Source organism: Rattus norvegicus, chromosome 9 (assembly GCF_036323735.1).
Source record: "Rattus norvegicus strain BN/NHsdMcwi chromosome 9, GRCr8, whole genome shotgun sequence".
Classification (NCBI taxonomy): Eukaryota; Metazoa; Chordata; class Mammalia; order Rodentia; family Muridae; genus Rattus; species Rattus norvegicus.
Genome location: NC_086027.1, coordinates 2,839,685 through 2,851,908, shown reverse-complemented (window position 1 = coordinate 2,851,908; position 12,224 = coordinate 2,839,685). Strand labels below are relative to the sequence as shown.

General features: G+C 42.7%; 1 protein-coding gene across 3 annotated transcripts; it reads right to left on the bottom strand.

The window, feature by feature from the left end:
• Positions 1 to 1,086: 1,086 nt before the first annotated feature.
• Positions 1,087 to 10,690, bottom strand: LOC134480310 (uncharacterized). Of its 3 annotated transcripts, none has more exons than XM_063267825.1 (5): positions 9,827 to 10,390; positions 8,950 to 9,109; positions 7,496 to 7,627; positions 6,640 to 6,823; positions 1,087 to 2,125 (listed from the first exon to the last, which is right to left on the bottom strand). In XM_063267825.1, the coding sequence occupies exons 1-5, from the start codon at positions 9,954 to 9,956 to the stop codon at positions 2,120 to 2,122; spliced, it is 612 nt and encodes a 203-aa protein (XP_063123895.1). In that variant the 5' UTR covers positions 9,957 to 10,390; the 3' UTR covers positions 1,087 to 2,119. The 3 variants fall into 3 exon arrangements, with proteins under 3 accessions (XP_063123895.1, XP_063123894.1, XP_063123896.1); XM_063267824.1 differs by having other exon boundaries at positions 9,791 to 10,388; XM_063267826.1 differs by lacking the exons at positions 6,640 to 6,823; positions 7,496 to 7,627 and having other exon boundaries at positions 9,791 to 10,690.
• Between the last annotated feature and the right edge of the window lie 1,534 nt (positions 10,691 to 12,224).

Sequence of the window (12,224 nt, the reverse complement as noted above, 5' to 3'; positions counted from 1 at the left end):
CTTAAGTCCAGGTGGATCAAGGACCTCTACATCAAACCAGATACACTCAAACTAATAGAAGCTTCACTCTTTCCTTTAAAGGAGAAGAAGAATCCCTATTGAAGGAATAGGGAGGCAAAGTTTAGAACAGAGCCTGGAGGAATGGCCATTCAGAGTCTACCCCATGAGTGGCCTATACATATACAGCCTTCAAACTAGATAAGGTGGATGAAGCTAAGAGGTGCAGGCTGACAGGAACTGGATATAGATGTCTCCTGAGAGGCACAGCCAGATCATGTCAAATACAGTGGAGAATGCTAGCAGCAAACCATTGAACTGAGAAGTGGACCTCAGTTGGAGGAATTACAGAAAGACTGAAAGAGTTGAAGGGACTTACAACCCCATAAGAACAACCATGTCTGCCAAGCAGATTTCCCAGAGAATAAACCACTACCCAATCACTATACAGGGACTGTGCCATGGCTCCATCTGCATGTGTATCAGAGGATGGTCTTCCTGGGCAAAATTGGAATGAGCAGCCCTTGGTCCTGCCTAGGCTGGGAAAGTGGATGGAGGTGAAGGGAATATCTTTATAGAAGAGGGAGGGCGATGGTATTCGGACTTAATTCTGGAAAAGAAGGAAGGAATAACATTTGAATTCAAAATGAAAAATATCCAATTAAAATTCAACAACAACAAAATGGTGTTTAGAGCTTCAAATCAAAAAAGCCAGATTCAGGAAACAGAGGATTGTATGCCTATGGTTTTCTTTAAATGTGCTCAGAGCCTGGGTTTGTTCTGGGCCCAGGCTGGACCAAGCAGGTTCCTGCTGCTGACTGCTCCTCTATTCCTGTTTCCAGAGGCATCATGCAGATTAATATTGGGCCAGAGATGTGGGCAGAGCTGGGCAGAAGTGTCTTTCTGTCCTGTGGTTTCAGGATTATCTGCATTCCTGGGTGTTCAGCACTCTCCACCCCGGGATATTGGTGCAGGTTTCCCGATTGCTTTAATCTCCCTTATACCATGTTTATATGTCCTGGGAGATATTACAGAAAAATTAACGTTTATCCCATTAATTTGTTCAACACTCTCATCCACAGAGTATAATTTAGAGGTAACTACATATTTGACAGCAAGCATACACAGTGGGTAATATATGCATGATGAACTTGAAATTCACAGAGTTGGGAAAACAGTGAACAGTGACTGTGTAACTGCCTTTGAATCTCAGTCTGACTGGGAAGTGATTTAATGCCCAGTCCCCATGAGAATGTAGAGATCCATCCCTCCCTGATAGCTGTGGGACTTCAGATGTTGACACTAATGATCAATAAAGAAGGTTCTTAAGAGTGAAGAGTTTGAGATTACTCCTTTATTGACCAGAATACATCCAATTTACTTGATAGTAACCAGATGCAGGTAGTCAATATATACAGTCTATACCCTTATCAAAATAGAAAACCAAATGAACAAAACAACAACACATAAATAACAAAACTTCAAATGAATAGGAGGAAAACCAAATAACCAAAATAATCAAAACTCAACCAAACTTTAAATAGAGGAATTGCGCTAAGCATTCTTTAGCTGCTCCTTTTGCAGAATAAACTTATAGCCTGTGGCTTGCCTTGGAGACATAGTAGACAAGCAGTTACTGATGGTAATAATCTTATCAAGAAGAGTGGAAGTAGGTCTGTTTTGTTGGAGTGGGGATATTAAGGAAAAAGCCATCCAATATTGAGTATAAATGATATTACAGACTTTGTCTCAAAGTCTTTCCAATATTGTGAACTGATCTCCATGAAACTCTTCTGGATGACCCATCAGGACAAGTACAAATTTAAATGTGCATAGTCTTTCTGGATGACCAGCAGCTCTTGATTGATGTGCATCAGCACTTCTCTGAGTCCCTCCAAAAGTGCACACTTGCTGGAGAGAGGCGAAGTGAAAGTACGGCCTATTCACTCCGAAGAAGTTAAACTAAAGGAGGAAAGTGGAGTCCACAATTGCTATGGACATTACAGATGAGATACAATAGTGGTGTATTTGCTGTGCACACTTTGTTCTCCTCCTGTAGCTCTTCTCACCAAGGGAGATCTTGTCCTGGTCTGTGTCATGTTCGAGTTTCTGCTGGAGAATTTCAGACCTAGCAGAGCAATGGAAAAAAGGTTTAGTGAGTGGTTGTCAATTCAGCTCTCCCTCTACCATCAGCTCTATTCAGTTGTACAAACCAGCATGACCTATCAGCTGAGGTCAGTCCCTGCATCCCCAAGTGTCATAGAGTACCTGGGCCTGGATTTATATCTCAGCTTTTAAAACTGCTAGAATTTGGTGTTGGGGATTTGGCTCAGTGGTAGAGCACTTGCTTAGGAAGCGCAAGGTCCTGGGTTAGGTCCCCAGCCCCCCCCCAAAAAAAAAGAAAAAAAAACTGCTAGAATTTGAACTGTGGACTATGCACTGTACTGGAATTTAGAGAAAAATGAGCATATTTTGTCAATGGTCCAGGTATATTATATTGAATAATAACATTGTAGCTGGGTCTGAATCTGAGTTCAAGAATGGTATGAGCAACCTAGAATACCATGTGGATTCCTTCTGGAGAATATGCCCAGAATTGGGGTGAAAGTTCTGATTATGTTAGCACTGAAGGAACCTTCCTAGGTTCAATTTGTAACCACTGAATCTGCAAATACACAGAGAAGCCATCACACTTCAAATCGATGCTCACTGCACAGATCCTGTAATCACTGAGAATGTGCTCACAGCATACACAGGGAACAGTAAAGTTTATTGTGATGGAGATACATAACAGCACCCCTGTAAGACTATGGTTATTGTAATGCAATTTGTGAGACGACAGAAGAGAAAATGTCCTCAGGTCTTATCAGAGAGTTAACAGGAAGAAAGAAGTACAAAATACAAAGAAATCCTGAGGATTATACATATTGTATCATGGACAAAATTCACATAAACTGTACCAGAACAATACTCTGGGTAGTTCTTTAGGTGACTGATGGGGAAAACCTTGTCAGTGTCAGCCATCCAAAAAGGATAGTTATATAGGGACAGGAAATCCAATTGGCTTCTGCCAGTCTGTGTTCCTACCTGATCTCAAAAATATCAGAATGCTTCTACAATGTTCCTCCCAAGCCACTTTCCTGGGTGATCGGTTCTTTCTGCTTCAGAATGTCCTGCATTCTTTCCTCTAATCCTTCCTTATCCTGGTCATCAGATGAGTGTACTGTCAATGGAAGCATGCATGCTTGTGTGCACACACAAACACACACACAAACACACAGACACACTAATACAAACTCGCAAACACACAAGCCATTTGTGTTTACACAATATAAACATAGTACATTGCAGTGTTTACTTTCCCTTTTAATGCTTAATATAATGATTTCCCAGGATACTCTGGAGGCATAAAAACAAATGTTGAGTGGGATATGTACATATTGGTTATAGCCTATAGACAGCTCAGTCAGTGATGTGCTGCCCTCCAATAAGCTGACATAGAATCAGGGTTCTTTCCCTATCACCAATCTGGCTTAGGAAGTTCCCAAGGCTGAGTAGTGCAGTCTTGTTTCCCAGCAAAGGATTATATATTGGTGGTGGACTAGACTCCTGTTCTTGTTCACTGTTTCAGATTTTCCCCATAGTGTGCAGCTTCTTCTAATAGGAGCTGTCTTTACCATAGCCTGAGTGACCTCATGCCCAAAGCTATGCCCCCAGAATCATAGGAAATCTCCATAACCAGGATCCATATGAACAATTTTTCTACCTATAATGTGATTGTGTCACAGATATTTGGAGTAAATAAATAAATGCTTACATGGATTATCTCACACTGAGTCATAATCCATTGAAGGGCTCCAACCTCTCATACAGTTTCCCTCCTTGGACCACTACAACCAAGATGTGCTCTAGTTGCTCTAGTTGGACACCTATTCTTTTCTCTGGGATCTCTGGGTCAACTAAAACTTCTGTTCCACTTAAAGAACATGGCTTCTCACAGGCCTTTCTGATCGTCCACTAACAGACCCGTCCGAATTTCATCATTTCTCCTAACTCCATTGAGGCTGAAATTAACTGAGAGAAAATTATGTTGATTAACAGCACTTGCAGAATGCTACACAGATAACATAGGGGAGGGCTTTAGATTATCTGTGCACCTAAAGGGGCTCCTGAAACTGCCCTGTTCTTGCACCACAGCATAGCTATGGGACTTTTGCTGGATGACGATACAACTCCAAGCAACTCAAAATCTCAATGAATAAAATCCAAGCCAAACTCCCAGGGGAAGCTGTAGTGTGCCAAGGTAGCTGGAAAGAAATGGTAGCAGGCCATGTGGAAAGCAACCTTGGAGAAGACACAGTGAGTGACACAATCTTCCAGTGGGCTTTCACCATTCACAAAGAACAGAGAAGGACCATAAATCGATGGATTTTATAAAGCAGCCCCCCCTTACCTCCCTGTACTCCTTTCCTTTGATGTGCTCCAAAGGATTTCGATGCAGATCAGTCATTTTTCCCTAATCACTTGAAAATCTAAGTTTACAAGTGTTTTGGGTTTTTTTGCTGTACAGAGGTAGGTGGAGATTCCAAGTGATTGGGGTGCTATATTTGATATTCATGGATGCAACGTGAACTCTTAGATTCTTTTTCTCATGAAACATGGCAATAGAGACTCACCTGGCAATTATGAACAGGGAAACACACACACACACACACACACACACACACACACACACACACACACAAACAAACAAAAGAACCCATACTAGAAAAACTTGAAAGATCTTCCAGAATCAAAATGTGAATGCTTCACTGCTTCTTTAAAAGGGGAACAAGAATACCCTTGGCAGGGAATAGAGAGGCAAAGATTAAAACAGACACAGAAGGGACAACCATTCAGAGCCTGCCCCACATGTGGCCCATACATATACAGCCACCCAATTAGACAAGATGGATGAAGCAAAGAAGTGCAGACCGACAGGAGCCGGATGTAGATCGCTCCTGAGAGACACAGCCAGAATACAGCAAATACAGAGGCGAATGCCAGCAGCAAACCACTGAACTGAGAATAGGTCCCCCATTGAAGGAATCAGAGAAAGAACTGGAAGAGCTTGAAGGAGCTCGAGACCCCTTATGAACAACAATGCCAAGCAACCAGAGCTTCCAGGGACTAAGCCACTACCTAAAGACTATACATGGATTGACCCTGGACTCTGACCTCATAGGTAGCAATGAATATCCTAGTAAGATCACCAGTGGAAGGGGAAGCCCTTGGTCCTGCTAAGACTGAAGCCCCAGTGAACGTGATTGTTGGGGGGAGGGCGGCAATGGGGGGAGGATGGAGAGGGGAACACCTATAAAGAAGGGGAGGGAGAGGGATTAGGGGGATGTTTGCCCTGAAACTGGGAAAGGGAATAACACTGGAAATGTAAATGAGAAATACTCAAGTTAATAAAAAAAAAAAAACCTTCCAGAATTAAACCCACAACATGAGCATAAATATGCTGAGCTACAGCTGGTACACACACACACACACACACACACACACACACACATATATACACACTCACTCACACACACAGAGTCACATCTACACACACTCACTAACACACACACATATACACCCACTCACACACACACACTCACACACACATACACCCACTCACACACACACACAAACACACACATACTCTATCACACACACATACAGACACACACACAAACAAGCACAGACACACACACACACACACACACACACACACACACACACACACACACACATACACTAAAAATCACAAGTCGGCAGAAAACAATGAAGATGCCATGATGCTGGAGGAACAACATAGTATAGACTATTCAAAGCAGGTATTTTAAGAGAGAATCACTACTCAGCCATTTTTCCCGAGAGGAACAAAAAGGCCTAGATAGCACTCTTCTTGATGAGAATGGGGGTAGATAACTTTGTTCTTGAAGTCTCAAATCTCTCGTGCCAATTGTCAGGATTTGAGAACCCCTTTCCACATCCCTGCTTTTCCAAGCATCTACAGAGTGTAAGGTCAAGATATGAACTCTCCAGCAACACTCGAACAAATCAGGACTGACATGCTGCTCCTCAGGCTCTGTCAGGTACCCATGATTCAAGAAGCATGAAGAGATGGTCTCGATATACAGGGAAAATGGGGGAGAAAGAACAAATCCACCAAAAATGACAATGAGAACCATTTCTTTGGCATTTCCACCAGGCTCTCCTCCTTCTAAACTACTTGTTCCTGGAGTCTCACACGACCCCTGTAATGAAAATGGGCTCTGGGCTTTTGCTTCATCCCTCAAAGCCCTGTTCTAGTCTAAAGAGGGGCTCCCACATAGCACCCTCCACACATAATGACATGTAGTGCTGTGCTGTGTGATCAACCTATCTCCCTTAATAAACTGCAGATTCTCAAAGAGCAGGAGCATTTGCTTTCCAAACATGCTGTTTCCTGAAAAAGGGCTCTCTCCACAGAAAGCCTTGTAAATCATCACATAAATGAACACTTGGATGAGACCTAGGACAGGACATGGATCAGTCAATAGACAGTTACATTGGTCTGTCTATGTTTATGGTAAGACATGAGGACAGCCTGATCCTAAGGCCTAACCCTACCTGCTGTTGCTTGGCTCTGGGGTCACATATGTTCATTCCGGTCTCTTCACAGAACCTCTTTGCCTCCACTGAGGATGCTGGCAGTTCAGTCTGCTCCACCAGCAGTTCTCTCTTCTCATTCAGCAAAATCTGTATTTTGTTCTTCAATTGAGCTTGTTCACGCAGGAGCTGGGAGTGCCTGATGCTGAACCACAAACAAAAAATGGTAAATCCCAGCCAGCTTCTATTTGCCTCTCACTCTTGCAAGTACAATCATCCCTTCAAGGGTCCTCATCCCTAGACATCCCCAGAATAGAGCCACACTATACAAGTTAGCACCAATTAGAGGAGGTCAAATCCAGAGGACACATTCCACATGAATCAAAGTACTTCTGAAAATCCTGACACTAAGACAGTTTATATAAATCAAGAAAGACGAGATGGTCCATATGGGTGCTTATATGTTCATGGCATGCTAAAACCATCTTCACGTACTGGGGAAAGCCCCTCTGAGGAGTAGTTGAAGACCCAATAGCTATACAATCGTTCCATGTGTTTCTCATGGATCATACATCTTTAAATCTCCTGTCAGAGTCCTAGAGGTTCAGAGTTGATTGATATTCCCATCATGGTGCAAACCTTTTCTATCTAGAGGATCCTTAATGGGGAGAATAACAATTGGAGGGTCTTCTACACCCTTCACATGTAGGACAACTGAGTCCAAGAGCTACAAATCCGAGACCCTTGCCAGGAGGCAGGCTTCTGAATGTTAAGAGTCCGACACTATACAACCAGAGCTCGGATTTTGGTTCAAAGTCATACAGGACAGAAGCATTCCCTGCCTAGTGCTGGGCTCTCATCTCTGTCAGCGACTCACCAGTAGGAACTGTTCACTTGTATGAGCTCCTTGTACCTCTCCATGGCATCACTTATTGAGTTGGTCATCATTTGCATAGCCATCATTCTCATCTCATGTTCGGATTGAAGTATTGGCAATTCGACATCCAGCCTGGGTTAGTTCATGGCCAAAGGAACAAATAACGTTTTGAACTCACGATTTCAGAATTAGGTGAAATGTAAATAAAAAAATACAATAAAAAATTTCATATTCAAGGAATGGTGGAAGGGAAGAATGTGGCAACCTCAAAAACCAGACCAAAACCCAACAGTGAGACTCAATCCACAGAAAATATTTCCATGTAAATAAGCAAACATTTGTTTTGAAATAAGGACTCCTTGGAATCCTGGGAGATATGGTTCTGCAAAGACTCACTATATAGGAGTGGGCAGAGCCTGAGAGCTGCCTTTTGGGAATAACAACTGTCAAGACCACAGTGACCATTTCTAGGTCACAATAAACAATCCCTGGATAGTTAAAAAAAAAAAGGTCAAAGCGGTAAAACAAATTAGATGAAGTCAGACTGTTCTCTCGATTACTTAAACTCGGTATATACCACATACTTGCTCCTTTGAAGTAGTTGTACTGATTAAACTTATTATCCTGGGCACAGGACAACAGAGTCACGCTACCAATTGGAGGGAACTGACCTTTAAGAGCTGGCCAGGTGAGCATGATGGAATTGACTAGTTCAGGAAGAAGATTCCTCCAGTCTGTGCCACAGCTTTGGGCCCAAGAGAAAGTTGTGATGACATTTCTCTTGTATTGAAAGCAGGTATACTCAATCCTTGGTTTCTATCGTTACATGAATTCTCAGAGGGCATAACTAAGTTTGACAGGGAAGAGGATTTATAGCACCTCCTCCCCTCAGGAGAGTCCTGGGTGCCACCAAGGTATACAGAAGGAGCAAAGTGCTCTGTTGATCAATGTGGGCCTCCACGTACTCATCACTATCATGACCTGCAAACTGATGATCAAACAAATCCTCAGACCCCATCAAAGGTCCCAGACGTCCTGATCCTGAGTAAAACACCAACAAATACATCCACATATATACATACCAACCCATATCCAAACACATTTAGAATGCCAACTACATGCATGGAGGTGCCATAGAATCAGTGTATAATGAACAAATTCAGAGGAAAGAGTGATGACGTGCAGGCATTTCATTCACACACACAGTTGCAGCAAGTGTGACCAGGTCCTTCCAGCTGCTGACAGAACCAATGCCTCTCCAACCACCTCAGGCTAAACTACAAAAAGGTTAACCCTAAACACACACAGCACCTAGCTTATCTCACAAGCCAATGCATGCCAAATCTCCTTAAAATCCAGGATGAGAGGTGAAACTCTCTCGTGCTATGAGGAAATCTCGGGTTAGCAGAGAGAAAGCACAAGACAGTGAACAGGTTACTGGGCATAATGACTACCTGTGGTCCCAATCATCATAGATATAAAGGTCCAGGATTTGATAAAGTTCATCCCTCTCGAATTGACACTTCTGGATTTCAAATTTGAGTTCCTCCAGTTCCTTTAGACACTCCTCTTGCTTACTGATGACAGTTTGGGATGATGCCTTCCTACCAAAACCTGTAGATAGATAAACCCAAGTGAAGTTGCATATTTGATGGCCCATGGGCAGAAAAGATCATTCTGAATCCCAAAAGGAGGTTGAGAAAGGGGAAATGGTTGAGACTGGGTGAATCCCTGAAAGAGCAGAAAAGCTTTCTTGAAGGTGGATTCTTAAGCTATGTCCCCCTTTCCAACCTCTAATGCCATACACGTGCCACACTCACTATTACAGGACCCCTCACCCTGAACAGTATAACCTGACTGATACATAAACATCTGGGACATTGTTATCTGATATCAGATGTGGTGCAGTTAATCCTGGAGTTCATAATGCTTAGCACCATCAAGCTATAATAATGTGTGTTGCAGCCCAAAGTGTCTGAGAACTCAATTCATGACTAGGGGTGCATCCTTCCTTGTTCTCGCCATCAGACACTTATGTAACCTACAGTAATCTAGAGGATGAAGTGCTTCAACTCCCAACCATGGATGGTCACATTGTTAATCTCACAGTGCCTCCTCCTGCCCTTCATTGACATTCACATTTAAAAAGCTTCAAGAAAAGACACTGAAAGCTTACCACTTTATGGCTTTCTCTCAAATTAAATATTAGGAACTCCTGACTCTTGGTTTGTCTTTGAGAAATCCCAAGGTTCCTGCTTGTAAGGCCTATTCGTAGAAGGCACATCTCAAACCTACCTCCTGAGGATACTCCTCCCTCTGCCCAGGACTCACCAAGCCTTCCCCAGAATGATTTCCTCCTTCCTGTTTCACTAGAGAGGGGGTCATCTTCCTTCTCCCTTGGTGTGGTCTCTCCTTGATCTCCACTTTCCTTGCGAAATTGCCTGAGCAGCTGGCGAAACATGCCTGCTTGTGAGCCCAAAGGGAACTGAAGGAATATCCCAAAGGCAGTTGGTGTCACCACAACACTGGTGACATCACAGAAGATTCTAGGGATCTCTTAGATACAATAGATTATCCAGTGAAGGGCTTGCTGATGATGTTACTGGAAAGTTCTATGGCCTACCTACTAACCAGCTTTCCCCACACTTATGAATTTCTGTGGGGACTCTTTCCTCCAGTCTCTCATGTGTCACTGGGAATACCATTTGGCAACCTGTATTTCAAAGCTAGATATTTCTCTCTGTTTCATTAGAAGTCAACAATGCTTTTGCTGGGGAGAGTTGCTTACAACCCTGAATTGGAGAACAGATTTTCCTTAGCACCCAAATCTCTAGGGACCAAGGAGGAGGGAGATTTTTCTTAAAAGTAAATCTACTACTCGAGACAATGCATGTGACACCATTTCGATTCCTAAGCTTTTCCCTTTTTCTGAAGGCCAATATATTTCTTCTAGACCTCTGAGTGTATAAAACCTGGAAATATTTGCTTACTGTGCAGTCCTTGACAGCCGACATTGTTTCCATTTACATATCCATGTATTTCACAAAATCAATGGTCTATAATCCTATTTTTTGCAATAAAAACTCCTTTTCCTTGGGAACATAGGGATCAACTACAGGGCATATATAAAATAATAAATTTCTGTTCCTTTTATATATTATGTAGGACATCCTCCTTTTCTCAAATATAACAAGACAATTAAATTGGACATCATTGAGCAAATGTCAACTTGGACCTTGTGTTACTACATTGTAACTACATAGCCATCACTTGTCCAATATCATTCTTCCTGAATAGCCAAGTCTAGGCATGAGAATATTGGGGGCTGCACCATGATCTTTTCCTTCCAGCAAACATAAGAATCAGGAGGAGGGAAGGGAGTGGAATGGCCTGAGTTCAGGTTGAACTTCAATTTTAATGGGTCCATAAGTTCAGGAGGGAGTCCATTTGTCAGTGTGATATATGGATTCTGTCTTCTTATCCTAGGTGTTATAATTCCACCTGAATGTGTGCTATAATGCCACCCAACCCCACAGATGTAAGAGTAAAAATCATGTATGACCTTTCTGGGAAGAACTCTGCCTTTTCCTACCATCTGGAGTTATACAACATCACTATACAAAGCTCAGAAGAGAGGGGTGCAGATGTGCACCCCTTAGAAGTTGAGGATCTTTTCTTCTGATTAAGGCACTTGTTTTTCCTATGTAATTTTTCCCTTGCTCTTTTACTAATGGTGGCTGACTTCTTTCCTGGCCTGAGGTAAACTGGAGTCCAATCTTTTGGATTACCGAACCTTCTATTTTTGAGATGACAGGCCCACCAATGGTCCTACTGCGTACAGAAGGTATGAATAAGTCTCAGGGGCTGGAGTAAGTTAAAAACGTCTGTGACAACAAAGAACTGATTAAGAAAACAAGAGACCAGCTGCTCATCAAGCTCACAGTTGTAGGATAGTAAGAAAATGTGAATAGGGCATCAGGTGAAAAGATAAATTAATTAGGAGGTCATAGGCCTAGAAGGGTTATCCTTTGCTCTGAGTGGAGCTGCCATTCTTTCTGCCATTCCTCGCCCTCTGCCACAGGACCAGAGACTTCCCCAACCAACTGGCTGGCCTTGCTCAAAGACCTGGCAGGGCTTCTCCCTGTAGAATAGGACATGTAGAGTCCATGAGGACTCACCAAGAGGTCTCCTCCACACAGGTTCCTTGCTGTCAAAGGGAAATGTTCCTGCAGAATCCTGCCATGGCAGCAGGAATTTCAACCTGGCTGCTCTTGGTTCAGCTCACTGGATGCAGGCCTGAGGCCCAAGGGTATCTGGGGAAAGAAGCAGCAGGCACTACCTCACAGCTCTCTCGCAACTGCTAGGACTGTGATGGGATTTTTGTTTCTTTGTGTGTTTATCAGAAATACCTACAAAGCTGATTAAAGTTGTAACATGCCTTCATACCCAGCATGCAGAATGTTTTTAAATCATTGTTGTTCCTGTTTTATGTTTGGATTTTGTTTTTTCATCCCCTCAGGAAATTTCCCTGTGCTTAGAATGTTAAGCACATGGTCGGGAGGGATCGATTATTCAAGTTAGGCAAAGCTTTTGTTCTCACCATCCACTCCACAGATGATGCCATTACTTACTTTGAAATAAGAAAACAGTCATAGAGAAGTAAATTAACCTGTAAGCTATCACAGAAGAAACACATCATGATTGTGGAATGGCACCCCAGTATTTTGTA

Bases quoted from the DNA above. Each gene is read 5' to 3' on its own strand.
- LOC134480310 (XM_063267824.1), bottom strand. From the start codon at position 9,956: ATGTTTCGCCAGCTGCTCAGGCAATTTCGCAAGGAAAGTGGAGATCAA. The intron at 7,628-8,949 runs GTAGTCATTATG...GAACTAACCCAG, and splicing joins TATGATGATTGGGACCACAG to GCTGGATGTCGAATTGCCAA. The intron at 6,824-7,495 runs GTGAGTCGCTGA...TTTGTGGTTCAG, and splicing joins CAAGTGAACAGTTCCTACTG to CATCAGGCACTCCCAGCTCC.